Raw genomic sequence first — 18,721 nt, 5'->3', positions numbered from 1 at the left:
GTGAGATCCAAGACAGCCCACGGCCTGGTTAGGGGCCTCAATAAAGAAAAGCAATGCTGAGGGAATGGGGAACATATCAACACCAGCCCCTCGTGCTACACAGAGGTTTTGGTCATTGTGTGGGTAAGGCAGGATAAGGATGAAAGGACTAAGGCTGTGACCATGGGTGGGAGAGAGGCCAGATTCTTGTGACAGTGGGGAGACAGAGCTGGCAGGGTTTGGTCCACGGAGCAGGTGCAGAGGTTAAAGAGGAGGAGGTGAGGATGACCCTGAGCTGCTGGCTTGTGTCTCTGGTGGTGGATGGTGGTACAATCTCTATGGTGGGAACCATGGGAGGGGCATTAGGGCCGCCTATCCACACCTTCCCCAGAACAGCCGCAGGCCCTCTGGGGACAGCAGCATTGACAGGGAGAGCTACGAGAAAGGAGTTAGAGAGACTTCATCACCCCTGACTGCTGTCAGGAGCAGCCTGGGCTGGGAATGAGGTAGGACCAGGACTAGGACCAGGACATCCCCCAGCTTTGCTTTCAGGCCCATGGGACCCATCAGACCCTGTGGAGACGAGAGTAGTCCTGGCTAAGGAGGGGGCAGTGGGGCGGGACATGGAGACAGCAGGAAATTGAGAGGAGTGTGATGGGGGGAAACACTGGCCATCAAGAGACAGAAGCTCCAGGGTCCAGGAAAGCCAGGACCAAGCAGCTAATGAGAGGCCTAGGTCAGAATCCAGACATTTCATCTAGTCAGTGTGTGGACGAAACTCTTCTGTTTGGGCAGAATCAGCACTTCCCATGGCCTGGCCCAGGGGCCGCCAAGAGGAGCTGTCAGGAACATTTATGCTCCTGGACAGAGACAGTTTTCCCCTCCCATTCATGCTTATTCTGCTTAATAAGGAAATGTGGGCTGGAAGGTCTCTTGGGGACAGGAGTCCTCCAGGCCAGGCCAACTCAGAAGTCCACTGGGGCTCACAATAGCTCAGTGTCAGGGTGCCCCACCTGACCAGCAGTGAGCTTGTGCCTGGAGGTCTCTGGGCAGAGCAGCCAGCTAGGGTTCTCCTGGTCTTGTGGTGACACCCTGGTGCACCCCTTCCCCCGAGCCAGTGAGGCAAAACTGTCACCAGTGAGCCACCAGACCTAGAGCTTGGAGAGTTGGCTTCGTGGCACCAAGAAGGCCACATGGGTGCCACATGAGGAAGTCAGTTGTCTTGCTCAGGGCTGCCCTTCCCTGCATATTGGAAAGTGTGGCCTTTGATGGCCAAAGTAGTCTTCCTGTCACCCTGGGGTCTCATGGGGACTCCTGTGGAGTCCTGGTCCAAGGGAATTCAGAACAAGGTGCCACAGAGGCCATGGCAACACCATGCTCTCCTCTCTTGTCCCATCCTGGGCCAGTGGTGGTTTGCACTCCACACACCCCTGCGCCACCATCAGCTACAAATGGCTCAGCCCAAGAGACCAGAGGGCTCAGGTGGCTGCCCATGTGCAAGATGCAAGGCCTTGGCTCGAACATCTCCTAACGTGACACAGCTGGGAAACACATTCACCTATCAAGACTGAGGGCACTCTAAGGAAGGAGACACACCAAGCTATACCCAAGGCAGCACGGTAGGGATCACATGGGTGGCCCTGGGCCAGGAAGAGTGGGCCACAGGACTGAGGGAGGAGCAGAAGCAGCATCTGCTCCTGGCCCAGGCTGGTCTAGTTCTGCCAGGGCACCTTCACCTTCTGAGCCTCTTGGGCTGGACTCCAGGCTTCGAGAGAACACTGAGCCTTACACTGGGCCTCCTGCTCCCTCCTGCCTAGCGCAGCACAGTGCCCAGTGCCCTTCCCTGGAGCAGGGACTGCAGAGAGAACAGCCACAACCCCAGGTCTGTCTCAAACCTTCCTGTGGGAAAGAGGAGCATCTCTGAGCATCCCACCAGCAGCTCTAAGGAGAGCCCAGGCCCACCCTGGGTAAAATATGTAGACCAAAGGCTGTGACTTTGACAAGCAGACATCAACACTTATGACCTCAGAAGAGACAATCAAGGTTGAATACTACCTAGCTGGGCTGGAGCCTGGACAGTGGGACATGCCCTGCCCCATTGTGAGAAAGCCTCCCACCTGACCCTGGACATGGGACACAACCGTCTACCCCATGGCCATTCAATCCCTACCCTTCTGAAGGTCACAGGTCCCTGGCAGTGTGGGACCTCAGGCTCTCCTATCTGAGCAGGGGAGGGTGGTGTCTTTCATCAGGGCCATGCCCATGGTAGCTGGAAATGGGGAGGCCAGCTCAGGGACTCTGGGATCAGCCTTAGGGCACTAGTCAGAGTCAGTAGGCACCATTACCCCCAACTACTGTGCCAGTTAGTTCTCTGAGTGAAAGTTAGTTCTGAGTAGAACTGGGGCCTGAGGTAGGGACAGGAAAAGGAATGCAGCCCCTCTGCAGCATTCATTGTGCAGGGGCAGCCCCATGGCTGCTGCAGACCCAGTACTCTTTCTGGTTCCCATGCCACCCACTACCCAGGCCCAGCCTCTCATCAAGGCTCAAGGGAGCATGCTTGGTCTAGCTCTTACCTCCACCAAGTGGGGTGTTGGGTTAAAGCCACACAGGTTGCACACCTGGAGCCTGCAGGTAGTGCATGTGTTATAGTTGGCTGGGCTCTTGCTGCCCACATTGAGCTCGGCTTGGCACAGTGGGCAGGTGGCCCTTTCCTTCGGCATGGTCTTTGGCTTGGCAGCAGCCTTCGATGCTGCCTGATGTTCTGCTCTTCCATGCTTTGGACTGGTTGTTCCCCCAGTTTTCGGCAGGGCTCCAGGTCCAGATCCAGGACCCGTTCTAGTCCCAGGCTCAGTTTTGGCTCCAGGTGCTGGCCCAGGTCCGGGCCCTAAGCCCAAGGGTTTTGGGCCAGCCTCCTTGCTGGCATCACTGAAGACGATCTTGGGTGACCCCTTGCTGGGGGCAGGCTGGCCCTGGGTGTCAGCTTCAGGTTGCACAGACATGAGGGTGCTCGCCTGGGTTAGCAGCGACGCGCCAAGGCCAAAGAGCTTACCAGTGAGGCCCTCCTGGGTCTGCTCGGTGGCACCAAGACCAGTGGGCACTGCAGTGGCACTTTTGGCTGGGGCCTCTCCTGCAGGTGGCCTGGGCTCAGCTGTGGAAGGCTTGGTGGGTTGAGGGGGCTGAGGAGACACCCTCCCCACCTCTGGAGGGGCAGCTGCTTGGGCAGGCTCCGGCACTGAGGTGGCCCTGGCTATCTCACCCTGGTGGGACCCAGGCTGTAGTCCTCCTGGACCCCGAGATCTCTCTTGCTCTGGCTTCCCCAGGGGCTGTTTGGCCGGGGAGTGGGCAGGAGACAGGGCTGGGGAGTGCAGCTGCTGCTGGCTCTTGGAGCGAGGTGCAGTGGTCATGTCCATTCCCAGAGCCCTCTGCATCTGACAGTTCAGACAGAGCCACTCCTTCACCTGAAGAGAGAAGCAAAATAGTCAGTAGGGTGGCCAGGACTGGCGGTACTCATGGCTCAGGTCAGTGCAGGTCTCACAGCAGCCAAGGCCACTCCTAGCACAGGCAGGAGCACCAAGTCCTGCTCAGGTATTTCTGGGCTGCTGGGGGCAGGGTTGAAGGACAGATGGCACTCCCCTGCCCTCTAGGAGTTGCCGGGCATGTGAGGCAGAGCGGAGGCAGTCCCATCCCCCAACCCCACCCCAACCACCAACCCACTGCCTGCCAGACCCTCCTGCTTGAGAGTCATCCCTGCCACCCCCTGGCAGTGCCTCAGATCTGTGCACCCCAACCTCCTTGCTTGGATGAACCTAGTAGCCTTCCCCTGCTTCCCACTTCAGGCCATTTGCACACAGCAACCAGACTGATCTTTTAAAACCTAATCCAAGAGGAAAGGCATGGCCCTAGAGCAGTGCCTGTATGCAATGGGTATTCAGTAAAAACTCGCAGAATGAATAAATAAGTGAAGAGTAATACGTGGGAGAAGGAGGCATAGAGAATAAAAAGAACCCATGATTTCTATCCTGAAGGAGCTTAGAGTCTAGCTGAAGAAAGAAGAGACAGAATGAAAAATCTTGAAAACAAAATAAGTGAGGGTAAAGTAATGCAATGTAAGTGACTGATGTTAAGTAGAATTTTTAAAAGCCTTTTTTTTCCCTTAAGGAAGATAGCTTTTTAAAGAAATGGGATAATTCATGCCTCCAGAGCAAAGGAGACACGTGCCACTATCCACATGATAAACACATAGTTTCCCTCTGTCATTAGCCCCATGCAGGGATGGGCACATGACCTGGCAAAGAGTCAGTTAGAGCCCTCCACGTTATCTGGTAATGAACAACAGGAGAGAGGGCCTTTATTCCTTTTCCTTTGGATTACTAATCAGAAGGATATAGCTTTGGAGCAGTAGTAGTCTTCTTTCCCAACATATGGAGAGATGCTAAGAATGACATCCATAGATGGTAGGAGTCAAGGAAAGGAGAAAGGAGTAGATCTGATGACTTCATTCCATTCCCTGGATCTGGCTATGCCTCAAGTCTACCCTTGGACTTCCAGGTACATGAGCCAATAATTTTTCTGCAAAAAGCCCACATGTAAATCAGAGCATCTCACCAATAGGATCAAACACTCCAAGTGGATTTCCACAACACCTTGGGAACTCTTCAGCACAACCCTGTCACCCACCCCAGCCTCCCCCTCTCTCTGGCCTCTTTTCCTGCCATCTCCCCTTGGCTGTCTCACTGCAGATGCTCTAGGCTGTCTGCTCTGCCAAGTGGTCCCCTGAGCTCATTTCTGTACCAGGGCCTTTGTACTCCTTATTCCCTCTGCTCCCTGGCCCAGCTTCTATAGATTTCAGATGAGGTATCACTTTCCCACCAGGGACTCCTCTGGCCACACAATCTAAAACGCTCTCCTTTAGCCAGGTGCGGTGGCTCACACCTTTAATCCAGGTACTTTGGAGGCAGAGGCAGGAGGATCATTTGAGGTCAGGAGCTCGAGACAGACTGACCAACATGGTGAAATCCCATCTCTACTGAAAATAGTAAGAATTGGCCGGGTGTGGTGGCGAACGCCTGTCATCTCAGCTACTTGGGAGGCTGAGGCAGGAGAATTGCTTGAACCCAGGAGGCGGAGGTTGCAGTAAGCCAAGACTGTGCCACTGTACTCCAGCCTGAACAACAGAGCGAAGGTCCATCTCAAGATAATTAAATAAATAAATAAAAATAAAACACCCTCTGGGTACTCTGCATCAAATCACCCAGCTTATTTTCTTCATAGTGCTCATTCTTTCTCAAAGTGTCTACTAATTTGTTGTTTATGAGGTATCTCCTGTCCCCCAAAGCAGCCCATGAGCTCTCGTTGATAGGGTGTTCTTAGGGCTGCACACAACATGTGGTACAGAGCAGGGCTCATCCCAGAGGGGCTTGCTTCATTCATCCTGACAATTTGGTCATGCGGGTCACAGCTCAACAAGGTGGAAGTCCCGAGATTTGGTGCCTCAATGAAAAGGCTCCTCCTCATCAACCAGAGCCAAGGCTGGAGGCCAAGGTTGTTCTCTGTCTGTGGTTGCAGCCAGAGGTTCTGAATGCACCCTGTTGGCCACCCATTCATTATGAAGGGAAGGTGTCGTCTCATCTCTGGGGCAGAAGGCCCCTTTTATTTACTCGCACATGTGACTCCAGCCCTGCTCTCTGCCTTGAGGCCCCAGGGCTACTGCTGCAGGTTGACTTGCCAGTTAGGGGGCCTGGGCTCAGGTGCCTTATCCCAGCAACCCAAGAGCAGCAGCCAAGAAGAGGAAGAACACTGCACTTTGGCGAGCACCCTCTTGTGCCAAGCACCACAAAGGGCATGTTCACAGGCATTCTCTCATTTTGTCCTCACAGGAGAGAAAACCAAGATCTGAGATGTTTTAGCAACGTGCTCTCAATGGTTCCCTGGCTAGGAAGTGTTGCTGCTGGCAAGATCAGCCCTGACAGTTCTGTGCAGCTCCTAAACCGCAGCCTGGACAGCCTGGAGCCTGGTGCCTTCTGCAGTCCTGCCTCTTCCAAAGGGCAAATCAGGCTCTAGAAGTCAGCACTGCAAACCCTGGCAGAGCCCTCCACAGGCCAATCCCAGTTCTAGAAACTCTAAGAACAGTGATGCTGAGGCAGTGAGGTGAGAAGCCATCCCCCTAGCTGGGAACCATTAACCCACCCAGATGCTTTTTAAGAAGCAAGGCAAGCCGGGCACGGTGGCTCACGCCTGGAATCCCAGCACTTTGGGAGGCCGAGGCGGGTGGATCACGAGGTCAAGAGATAGAGACCATCCTGGCTAACATGGTGAAATCCTGTCTCTACTAAAAATACAAAAAATTAGCTGGGCATTGTGGCACACACCTGTAGTCCCAGCTACTTGGGAGGCTGAGCAGGAGAATCACTCAAACCCGGGAGACAGAGGTTGCAGTGAGCTGAAATCATGCCACTACACTCCAGCCTGGGCAACAGAGCAAGACTCTGTCTCAAAAAAAAAAAAAAAGAAAAGAAAAAAAAAAAAAGAAGCAAGGCAGCTTTGTCTATTTGTCTATGTTTGGGCAGAGAAAGCCAGAGAGAAAACAATTTCAGTCCCTGAACCCAGTCTAAAGACCTTTTTAGAAAGGTCATTCTTGGGAGGGAGAGGCTTATTCCCATCAAAGTGGGAGTTCCCAAGAGCAGGCCATTTCTACTCATTCGGAGAGGAACTCTGGAAGGGGATTACTCCCCAGAGGGGAAGCTCAGCCTCTGGCCCAGGGTGGCAGCCACAAATTCAGTTCTTGCTGTGGGTGCCCAGCCCACACCCAAGGTCCCATCGCTCTCATTCACCTGGGCACTGCAGCGTGTCCTGAGGTGAGACTTATTCCTGGGAAAGGGGATTTAGGAGGTAAGGCTTCTTATCCTGGGACTTTGGGGTGACTCTCCCTGGGGTTCTGAATCAGGCTGAACAAAGGCACATGCCAAACCTCCTGCACTCACCACCAGAACTTTCCTTTCCCCAGCCCCCATCATCCAGGCTGTGGCACAGGCATCTCACCTAAAATAGAATTTCTCCAAGAAAAGGCTGAAACGCCCCTCAGTGACTCATCGCCCAGATGGGTGCAGCTATTTCTATCCAGCCTTTTCCAGACAGTGAGGAACCTTGACCGCACCCTCCCCACAACCCCTCCCAGGCTCAGGCCCAGCATGCAAGGCCTCCTAAGGAGGACACTGGCTGAGGGAGCTTTCTGAGGCCAGCAAGACTTCCCCCTCTCTGCCTCCCCAGGAGTTTCCTGGGAGGAGCCCAACCTAAGCCTCTTCCTCCCTACTGCAAGGCCCTATCTCCGCCCACCCAGCCTGGGTATACATGAATAGTTCTGTGGCAGACTCCCCTGGCCTCAGTGCCAGTACAATTAGAGCCTTCCTTAGCTGCACACAGTGATGCCTCCTCATCAGGAGGATGAACCCAGAAGGCTCCCTGTGGCTCCTAGGCCCTCTCAAGCTGGCTCTCCACTAGAATCAGAGGGACTATACTTTTACCAGTGTGACAAGATGCCTCAGCTAGGGTTCTGCTATCTAATACCTCCAAGATCCTGATCTGGCACATGGGCAGGAGATGTGCAGGCTACCAGCCATGAGCCTCATGTCTCAGGAGCCTTCCTGGGGCTACCCTAAGGTGGACAGCTCTGCCAGACATTAGCTTTGATCGAGCTGACTCTTCTTGCTAGCAAGAAGCCCATCTTTCCATCTCCAAGAACTGGTAGGGACCTCCATGGAAGCCTGTGCACCCTGGCCCAGCGGGGGCCTAGGTGGCAGTAAGGATGGGAAGGCTCAGTGCAGTACAAGGTCAAGAGGTGGTTTAAGAGGTGGGGGAAGCAGAAGCTACAGGAAGCCTTCCTACAGGCTTTTCAGGGAGCCACTGCCACCTGCTCTGCCATGAGTCTGCTAGGGAATTGGAAAGGTAGGACCCTGTGGGCTCTGTAGCTCTGAGAGGACTTTCTCCCTGAGAAGAGTCTTTCTTAGCTGCTTCCTTACTCAAACTATTCAGTGTGCAGAAGGGCAGCTAAGGTGGTACTGGCCAAGGATCCAGAGGCTTGAGGCCCAAGCTGGAGGCTATATGAACTCTAAGTTGAATGAGCAGCTATGATCTGTCTGTAATGGTCACTCCCTGCTAATTCCTCCACTGGGCTCTGGAGCAAGGAGGGCAGTTCTGGGAAGAGCTTCTACATCTTCCCTTCAGGAACACTGGCTACACAGAGTGCCTCAGCCCTCAAGAGTGGGACTCAGACTTGCTTGCCATATCTGGCCCCAAAGGATGCTCACAGGGTGGAGTCTACCTCACGGTCACCTCCATGGCTGTCAGGAAGTTCTGAGAGCCCCCCGAAGTCACAAGTTCTCTTCCCACTCCCCTCCTCTCACCTCCCCCAGCAGCAAGGAAAAGGAGGGTTACAGACGTCACTCAGCCTTCTTCCTGTGGAGAGACCCAGCCCTACCAGGGAGAGCAGGCATTCAGTGTTTCAGATCACTCAGCACTGACATCATGCCTGATGCCGCATTCATGCTTTTCATTTTGGTACAAGTTGAAACATCACAGAAACAGCTCATAAAGGAGCCCTCTCCGCAGGAATCTAGAGGTTCCTGGGAGGTCCCCACTGGCCAGTGTGACTATATGCCTTTCTGGGTTATGAGTCACTGGCCAGGTCTCAGCAGGAGGAACATACCTTCCCATGCCCCCTGGACAACAAGGACAGGCCAATGTGCAGAAGGGCAGCTAAGGTGGCAGCTGAGAGGGAAGGAGTTAGGCCTGGCCTGGATATTCACACTGGTACAGCAATGGACATGTCGCCTGCCCCATCTAGCATCTTACTGTCAGCTGGCTGACCTCAGGGTCAGGAAGCAGGTACCACAGGGTCCCAGTGGGCAGGGTCACACTGATCCAGAGCTGGACCAGCCAGGGGAGGCCTGTGCCAATCTATCAGAGCCCTGAGGAAGGTCTTGGGAACTTGCCCAGCACCTGAGGTCAGGATCTGGGGAGTGGAGGCTGAAACTAATCGCTCCTGGGGCTAGAAGGCCTCACTGGCTTGGATCTCCATGAAAGGAGAGGATCCATCCCCTTGCTGATCCCTGGACACATGTGTCTCTCTGCCCTCAATATCTCTCAACCCCTCCCACACTGCTCTGGACAGCCTCCCCTCCCCCACAACAACAGGACAATCCAGTGCACCCTGTAACACACCCCATCCATGACCGGCCATCTCCCCTGCACCCTCCCCATACACACTCCTCTTAGTCCCCAGTCACCCTTTCCAGAAGAGGCTGGACCCTTGGACTAGCCTCAACTTCTCCTTAAAATCCCCAGGACCCTTTGGTTCATCCCCGGCTTTCCCTCCTGGTTTCTGCTGCCCTCCCTCCAGGCCCCTTTATCCTGGCTTGCAAGTCCTTGGCCCTCACCTCTTAAACTCCTGCTAAATGACTCCCATGGTCACTCCAGATGACCTGCAACCCACATGAGGCTGAGCTGCAGACCGCTTCTCAAAGCTCACCGACCGGAATAATTAACCTCTGTACATTGCATTATATGTAAATTTTACCTAAAAAAAAGAAACCTTAAATAAATACTGAACTCTAGTTAATGATATGCTTGGTGAAGTGCTTAGTGGGAAGTATACTGATATCGGCGATGTACTTTTATTTATTTATTTTTTTGAGACAGGTTCTGGTTCTGAAGTGCAGCGCCATGATCACGGCTCACTACAACCTCCACCTCCCAGGCTCAAGTGATCCTCCCACCTCAGCCTCCCGAGTAGCTGGGACTACAGGCATGGTGCCACCACATCCAGCTAATTTTTGTATTTTTTTGGTAGAGGCAGGGTTTTGTCATGTTACTCAGGCTGGTCTTGAATCCCTGGGGTCAAGCAATCTTCCCACCTTTGCCTCTCAAAGTGCTGGTATTACAGGCATGAGCGACCATGCCTGGCACACTGCAATATACTTTGACATTCAACAAAAAGATATATGGATAGATGGACAGACAGAAAAACAAATAGATGGTAGAATGGATATGTGACAAAGCCAGGAAAGGAGGGGTTCATTATAAATCTAGATAGTAGCTTTGTGGGTGTTCCTTGTACAATTCTTTCAACAACTTTGTGGCTTGAAAATGTTCATAACATGATGTTGGGGGTAAAAGAGTTGTTGACCTGGTTGTTCTGTGTTGCTCCACCCAGCAAGGCATCAAGAGTTCCTGTGATGGGCTCTTGGCAGTTGACTCCCTACTACTGCCCAGATATTCTCCCCTCCTGGATCCCTCGGCCCTCCACTTGCTGGCCTTTCTACTCTTCTTTGCTTATCCTTGCCAGCCACCTTTGCTGGGTTCTTCTCAGTGCTGGGGAGCCCAGATCCTGGCACCTCTTCTCTCTGTCCACATCTCTTCTATGGCACTTTAAATGTCATTATATGCTTGTGAATATGAAACAGAAGTCTCCATCCCAACTTGCCTGCTTCATGCCAGGGTCTTAGATGTGTCAGGCACCTTCAACTTGGTAATGGCCCAAACAGAAAAATACCCTGTCTCCATCTCTTACCCTCCACATCCAATCCAATTCTGTCTGTTTAGGGACCCAAACACACCAGGAATCTCTCATGGCTCTTCACAGTCATCATTGCCACTACCCCAACCTCAGCCTCAGCCCCTTCTGCCACTCTGGTTTCCAGCGCCCACCCGCTACCCCTACAGGCTGTTCTTCACATAGCAGCTGGTGGGGGGTGGTGGTGTATATATATGTGTGTGTATGTGTGTGTGTTGTTTTAGTGTATATGTATATATATGTACACACATATACAGTGTGTGTTAAAATAAATATAAAATTGCCATTTTAACCATCTTAAAGTATACAGTTCAGTGGTATTAATAATTCATAATGTGTAACCATCACCTCTATTTCCAGAGGGTTTTTAAAATTTGCATTATTTTTGGCCGGACACTGTGGCTCACACACTTTGGGAGGGTGAGGTGCGTGGATCACTTGAGGTCAGGATTTCGAGACCAGTCTGGCCAATGTGGTTAAACCCCATCTCTACTAAAAATACAAAACTTAGCCGGGCGTGGTGGCACATGCCTGTAATCTCAGCTACTTGGGAGGCTGGAGGCGGAGGTTGCAGTGAGCCGAGATTGCGCCACTGCACTCGAGCCTGGGCGACAAAGCGAGACTCTGTCTCAAACAAACAAATAAACAAAAATTTGCATTGTTTTTATTGTGGTAAAATATACATAAATTTACTACCTTAACCTTTTTTTTTTTTTTGAGACGGAGTCTGGCTCTGTCGCCCGGGCTGGAGTGCAGTGGCCGGATCTCAGCTCACTGCAAGCTCCGCCTCCCGGGTTTACGCCATTCTCCTGCCTCAGCCTCCCGAGCAGCTGAGACTACAGGCGCCCGCCGCCTCGCCCGGCTAGTTTTTTGTATTTTTTAGTAGAGACGGGGTTTCACCGTGTTCGCCAGGATGGTCTCGATCTCCTGACCTCGTGATCCGCCCGTCTCGGCCTCCCAAAGTGCTGGGATTACAGGCTTGAGCCACCGCGCCCGGCCTACCTTAACCATTTTTAAGTGTACAGGTCGGTGGTAATATATTCATAATGCTGTGCAACCATCACCACCATTCATCTTTGTAATTCTTTCCATCCTGTAAATCTGAAACTGTGCCCATGAAACTCCCCATTCCTCCAGCTTTTTTTTTTTTTTTTTTTTTTCCTGAGGTAGAGTCTTGCTCTGTCACCAGGCTGGAGTGCAGTGGCACTATCTCAGCTCACTGCAACCTCCACCTCCCAGGTTCAAGCAATTCCCCTGCCTCAGCCTCCCAAGTAGCTGGGACTACGGGCATGGGCCACCATGCCCGGCTAATTTTTTTTGTATTTTAGTAGAGATGAGGTTTCACCATGTTGGCCAAGCTGGTCTCAATCTCCTGACCTTCTGATCCGCCCGCCTCAGCCTCCCAAAGTGCTGGGATTACAGGCGTGAGCCACCGCACCCGGCTCCCCGTTCCTCCAGCTCTTGACAACTACCATTCTACTTTCTGTCTCTGTGACTTTGACTACTCTAACTACCTCATATTTGTCTTTTTGTGACTGGCTTATTTCACTTAGCATAATGTCCTTAAGGTTCGTCTATGTTGTATCATGTGTCAGATTGTCCTTCCTCTTTTAAGGCAGAGTGATATTCCATTGTGTGTATGTATGTATATATATTTTTTTTGCTTATTTGTTCATTTGTCAATGGGCTGTTGGTTGTTTTCACATTTTAGCTATTGTGAAAAATGCTGCTATGAACATGGGTGTACAAATATCTCTTCAAGACCTTCCTTTCAATTCATTTGAGTGTACACCCAGAAGTGGAATTGTTGGATCATATGGTAATTCTATTTATAATTTTTTGAGGAACTGCCATACTGTTTTCCAGAGTGGCTGTACCATTTTACATTCCCAAAAACAGTGCACAAGGGTTCCAATTTCTCCACATTCTTGCCAACATTTATTTTCTGGGTTTTTTTTATAGCAGCCATCCTTAACAAGTATGAAATGGTATCTCATTGTAGTTTCAATTTGAATTTCTCTAATGATTAGTCATGTTGAGTATATTTTCTTTTTTTCTTTTTCTTTTTTTTTTTTTTTTTGAGACAGAGTCTCACTCAGTTGCCCAGGCTAGAGTGCAGCGGTGTGATCTCAGCTCACTGCAACCTCCGCCTCCTGGGTTCAAGCGATTCTCCTTGCCTCAGCCTCCTGAGCAACTGGGATTACAGGTGCCCACCACCACACCCAGCTAACTTTTTGTATTTTTAGTAGAGATGGAGTTTCACCTTGTTGGCCAGTCTCAAACTCCTGACCTCAGGTGATCCACCCGCCTCGGCCACCCCAAGTGCTGGGATTACAGGCATGAGCCACCACAGCCAACCTATGTTGAGTATCTTTTGGGAGGTTATTGACCATTTGTATATCTTCCTTGGAGAAATGTTTCTTCAAGTCCTGTGCCCATTTTGCTTTTCAGAGACAGGGTCTAGCTATCTGCCTAGGCTGGTCTCAAACTCCTAGGCTCAAGATGTCCTCCTGCCTTAGCCTCTAAAGTAGCTGGGACTACAGGTGTGTGTCACCACACCTGACTCCTCTTTGCCCCACGCCCTTTTTTTTTTAGACACAGTCTGGCTCTGCCACCCAGTAGTGCAATCTTGATTCACTGCAACCTCTGCCTCCTGGGCTCAAGCAATTCTCCTGCCTCAGCCACCTGAGTAGCTGGGACCACAGGTGCCCACCACCATGCCCAGCTAATGTTTGTATTTTTAGTAGAGATGGGGCTTCACCGTGTTGCTCAAGCTGGTCTCAAACTCCTGAGCTCAGGCGATCCACCTGCCTCAGCCTCCCAAAGTCCTGGGATTACAGGCGTGAGCCACTGTGTCTGGCCTCTTTGCCCACTTTTAATTGGATTTTTGTTAGTTTGTTTATTTTTGTTGTTGAGTTGTAGGACTTCTCCGTATATTCTGGATATCGATCCCTTATCAAGTACATAATTAGCAAGTATTTTTTCCCATTCTGTGGGTTGCCTTTTTACTCTGTTGATAGTGCCTTCAGCTGTAAAAAATTTTTAAATTTTCATGAAGTCTATTTTGTCTATTTTTTCTTTTGTTGCCTGTGCTGTTGGTGTCATATCCAAGAAATCACTGCCAAATCCAACGTTGTGAAGCTTATCCCCTATGTTGTCTTCTAAGAGTTTTATAGTTTTAGCTTTTATGTTTAGGTATTCGATCTATTTTGAGTTAATTTTTGTATATGATGTAAGGAAAAGGTCCAACTTCATTTTTTTGCATGTAGATATCCAGTTTTCCCAACACCATTTGTTGAAAGATTGTTCTTTCCCTACTGAATGGTCTTGGCACTCTTACCAAAAATCATCTGACCATATATGTGAGGGTTTATTTCTGGGCTATGTATTCTACTCCATTGGTCTACATGTCTCTCTTTATGCCAGTACCATACTGTTTTGATTACTGTAACTTTGTAGTAAGTTTTGAAATCAGGAAATGTGAGTTCTTCAGCTTTCTTCTTCTTTTTCACAATTGTTTTGGCTATTTGAAGGGCCCTTGAGATTGCATCAGAGGGGTGTTTTTTTGTTTTGTTTTGTTTTTTGAGACGGAGTCTGGCTCTGTCACCCAGGCTGGAGTGCAGTGGCCGGATCTCAGCTCACTGCAAGCTCCGCCTCCCAGGTTCAAGCCATTCTCCTGCCTCAGCCTCCCGAGTAGCTGGGACTACAGGCGCCCGCCACCTCGCCTGGCTAGTTTTTTGTATTTTTTAGTAGAGACGGGGTTTCACCGTGTTAGCCAGGATGGTCTCGATCTCCTGACCTTGTGATCCACCGATCTCGGCCTCCCAAAGTGCTGGGATTACAGGCTTGAGCCACCGCGCCCGGCCCAGAGGGGTGTTTTAAACACACATCTGACCTTCCTACTTCCACCTTCCCAAACCGTGGGAGTGCATCAGGAGACCCCAGCAAGCCCAGCAGGACCTGCATGCCTTCTGGTCCTGTCCTGTGGTACAGCTGTCCTGGACCTTTGCTCCCAAGCCCTCACATGGACCAAGCACCTCCCCTCAGGCCTCCTCTTTTCCAACTGCCTCCTGTCTAGCAGCTCTAACATTCTACAGCCTAATGCTCACTCTTTGGAGAAGCCCCCAATAATTTTTTTTTCTTTTTTTTTGAGACAGGGTCTTACTCTGTCACCTGGGCTGGAGAGCAGTGGCATGATCATTGGCTCATGCAGCCTAGACCTTCCCAGGTTCAAGTGATCTTCTCATGTCAGCCTCCCAAATACTATAGAGATGGGGTTTTGCCATGTTGTTGCCCACACTAGTCTTGAACTCCCGGGCTCAAGCGATTTGCCCATCTTGGCTGCTCAAAGTGTTGGGATTACAGGTGTGAGCCACCATGCCCAGCTACTTCCAGGAATCTTGTCTCAGCATCGTACCAACAGCACCCCCCACAACCTTCCCCTCCTTGACCCCAGATGTGATTGTGTGTTTGCTTGTGTGGTTCTTGGTGGCAGTGGTGCCTCCTGCACTGGCCTGAAGGCTTCACAGAGCTGAGCAACACATCTGCTTCATTTCTACCTGTTTCTCCAGTGTCTGGGACAGTTCCCGACTATCAGTAGGACTGAAAAGCACTGTGGAGGGAGGCAAGGACAGGAAGAAGGGAGAGGGCTACCCTCTGACTCAGTAGGTTAAGCATGCCTGTCCAGGCCAAAGGCTGAGCAAAATAAAGAGTGGAAGCAGCAAAACCAACAGGTTACTAGCCAGCAACTGGGAACTTTACCAAGATTTCCTGTTCCCTGCCTCTTCCTGCCTCTGGCTCTCTTTCCATCATCTCCTTTTCCTGCCTCCCCTTCTTGTGCCTTCTTCCACTTCTTCCCACTCCTACTTTATTTATGGATTTCTCTTTTTCTCTACCATTTTTACTGCATGTTCTTTTTATTCTGTTTCCTTTGCCCTTAGATATGAAAACAAGTGTTTTAGGAGTAAAATTTCATATTTTCAGATCTGAATTAATTTTACATTCATTCTTAGCTTAACTTATGGCCCTCTTCCATAACTAAAAGGTAGAATTCCATGCCTGTTGTCTCCTCATGGCCCCAGTGGCTCTGGCCTCCACCCTGCATGGTCCAAGCAAGTAAGTAGGCCAAAGGTCCTGTCTTCTGGGAACATGGACCACCTCGGGGCATGCACTAAGCAACAGGGCTGGCTGCTCCAGAGTGACTGAAGTTTGGAGAGCATTTCTCTATTGACTTGGAGACTGTTTAGGTCAAAGTGGCTACTCTAAAGCAAATTGCCCAAGGACTAGCTATTTGGTGGGAGAAAGGCCTCCTGGAGAGCCTACCACCTAGAGGTCCACTTCCATTTTGTTTGGAGGTGAGCACTGGAAGGCTGGGCAGACACACCCCTAGGCCCAGGAAAGAGGAAGACACCTTTACTTCCCCTCAGTACACTGCTGGTCCCATATCCTGAAACCTGCTCCTCATTCCTCTCTGGCCCAGGCAGCAGTGTGGCCAGAAGGGAGCAGAGGGAATGAGACAAGGCTGCTGGCTGCAGCAAAGGGATCTGTGCTGAACTCACAGCACCACCCCCGAGCCATCTGGTGCCCTGGCCCTTGCTGGAAAGCAGTGGGATGCAGGCAGGAGAGAGAGAGGCTCAGAGCCCCTGCATTTTCTCCCTCCCTTCTCCACGCCGCCCACTCTGGGAAACTGCGTAGGCTCATGGCTTGCCATTGGGTAGCAATAGGGGATGGTATGGGTTAAACATCCTTGGCTTGGCCTCAGCAAAGTCCAGACCTTGGAATGGGTGAGGGAAGACCACGCTTACTCCTCTGTAGTCTTCCTAGAGAGGCTTATAAGTAATTCTGACTAGAGCAAGGGTGGTGGGAGGCAGATGGACCACCTTGGCCTGGAAGGCTGGGGATGGGGTGGCAGCCCTGCTGCTCCCCACAGGGGCAGAGGGTGGGCCCCTTCACTCTAGATGGTGCTCTGGGAGGATTCAGCTGATCAGACTGGAGGCTCGGGCATGCAGGCAACGCGGCCTCTGTACCACACTCACTCCTGGGATGCCACTCTGAGGATGAGGACAGACTGGCATCTGGAGGAGCTCCAGGCTAGGATGTGCTTCTGGGGCTGCTCTGAGTGGGGCATGGAAGCCCCTGAGAGGCCTATAGAAGCAGGCTGTGCCTGCTCCAGGCCATGGTTCATATTCTCCAGCAACTCACTCCCATCCCCACTGCCCACCCCAACTGCACCTTCCCATCTTCTACTTAGCAGGCTCAGGCCCATGCCTTGTCTCCCACTCCCAGCTGTTGGAATAGAAGCCCAACAAGGGCAACACGGGCCACCCTTCTGGTGCAGAAAGGGGTGGCGGGCCTACATGTAAGTCACTAAAGAATGGAGAGGTGAACTCACAGGCCTGAGCAGGCATGGGCATTAGAAAAGCCACTGACGCCAATCCCTGGATTCCTGCTTTTCCTTCAGAGAAATCTGACATTCAAGAAATTCAAGTACTTGTCTAAAACCCCACATCTATAGAGAGAAAAGGAGAATGGTCTTCCTGCCTTCTTCTCATCAGTGAGGACTGAATGCTAACACCTCTGGCCCCCTGGCATCAGTGCATTGTCAGAGGGAGGATCTCTTGTGAGTGGTGAGAAATGTTGAGGCCTCAAACAGAAACACCCAGTCTTTCTCTGTGGTTTCGGACAGGTTAGATTACTCACTTACCCTGAGCTACCAGGACTGGGGAAATCCGGAAAGAAATGGCCCCCACCAAGAAGAGTATCTGGGGGCCGGGCGCGGTGGCTCAAGCCTGTAATCCCAGCACTTTGGGAGGCCGAGACGGGCGGATCACGAGGTCGGGAGATCGAGACCATCCTGGCTAACACGGTGAAACCCCGTCTCTACTAAAAAAATACAAAAAACTAGCCGGGCGACGTGGCGGGCGCCTGTAGTCCCAGCTACTCGGGAGGCTGAGGCAGGAGAATGGCGTAAACCCGGGAGGCGGAGCTTGCAGTGAGCTGAGATCCGGCCACTGCACTCTAGCCTGGGCGGCAGAGCGAGACTCCGTCTCAAAAAAAAAAAAAAAAAAAAAAAAAAAAAAAAAAAAAAAAAAGAAGAGTATCTGGGACTGCCCTATTTGTTCTGAACCAGCTTCAGCCTGAGCAAAATGGACTATGAATGGGGAAAATGAGGCTGCATATCCCTGGGGGAAAGCTGGAGACCAAGCCACTGGTCTAGGTCCACAGCTCTTTTGCTCCAGAATAACCCAGAATAAGCCAAGACTTTCTAAGACTCAGTCTCCTCATCTGTAAACAGGGACTGTGCTCTGAGCTCCTTCCCCAGTTTCCATGCAGTCTCAACATGCTCCAGGCTCTCAGAAACCCACCAAACTACATGGGCAGGCTTCCTCCTCTCTGTTGGATGGGCAGAATGGTGAGTACCATGTCAGTCTGTGTGAGTGTAGTAGCTCTCCAGCAGCCTAGGGCTGATAGGGGAAACTTGGGTCCGCTGGCCAGAAAAACAGTGATTCCAGATCTCAGACACTGCTTCTAGCCAAATGGGGCTAACTGTGTGTGATTCCCATCTCCAGACCTGGTCTGCTGTTTCTGAAGTACTCAGCTAAAGTAATAACTCTGACTGATGCCATCATACACAAAAACAAAAACACCAAGTCCTGGTGACCACTGCCCAGTGGGGCCAAGTTCTTTCCCTCCTTTCTGTGCATTTGTCCTCATGCAGCCATTCGGCACAACTGTTCAATCACACTCCAGATCTATGCAGCAGCTTGAGTTCCACACCAGCCAGTGAGTCTCTATTAGTGACACACATGAACAAAGTTCCATTATCTGTGGTCACATTTCAAAGTTCCAAGCAGTTTCACTAGTGGTCTTGGAGAGGCCCTGAAAGCCTCCATGTCACTTGTGTGGCCCACGTCCTTCTCTGGGACTGCTATATCCCTCTGTCCACTGGAAAGTTGAGGAACAACGCATCCTGCTGACACGCCCTGGACACAGCACCCAGGCTGCCGGACCTCCTCAACCAGGCTCAGAGTGACTACACTAGCAGCTCCAGGCACACTCCCCAGTCCACACAGGGTCTCCAGGACACTCTCCAGTGGCCAGTGTCTGGACCTCCTCAACCAGGCTCAGAGTGACTACACTAGCAGCTCCAGGCACACTCCCCAGTCCACACAGGGT

The 18,721-nt window shown here is 51.4% G+C and overlaps 1 protein-coding gene across 3 annotated transcripts in view; it reads right to left on the bottom strand.

The window, feature by feature from the left end:
* LOC105480446 (bassoon presynaptic cytomatrix protein) overlaps positions 1–18,721 on the bottom strand; it is a 118,374-nt gene that overhangs the window by 26,479 nt on the left and 73,174 nt on the right. For all 3 annotated transcript variants that reach the window (XM_071091728.1, XM_071091730.1, XM_071091729.1), the window contains exon 3: positions 2,553–3,437. In XM_071091728.1, coding sequence (XP_070947829.1) covers positions 2,553–3,437 — 885 coding nt within the window. The remainder of the gene's footprint in view (positions 1–2,552; positions 3,438–18,721) is intronic.

This window comes from Macaca nemestrina, chromosome 2 (assembly GCF_043159975.1).
Source record: "Macaca nemestrina isolate mMacNem1 chromosome 2, mMacNem.hap1, whole genome shotgun sequence".
Taxonomy (NCBI): domain Eukaryota; kingdom Metazoa; phylum Chordata; class Mammalia; order Primates; family Cercopithecidae; genus Macaca; species Macaca nemestrina.
Note: the sequence above shows the minus strand (reverse complement) of the source record. Positions and strands in the feature narration are given on the sequence as shown.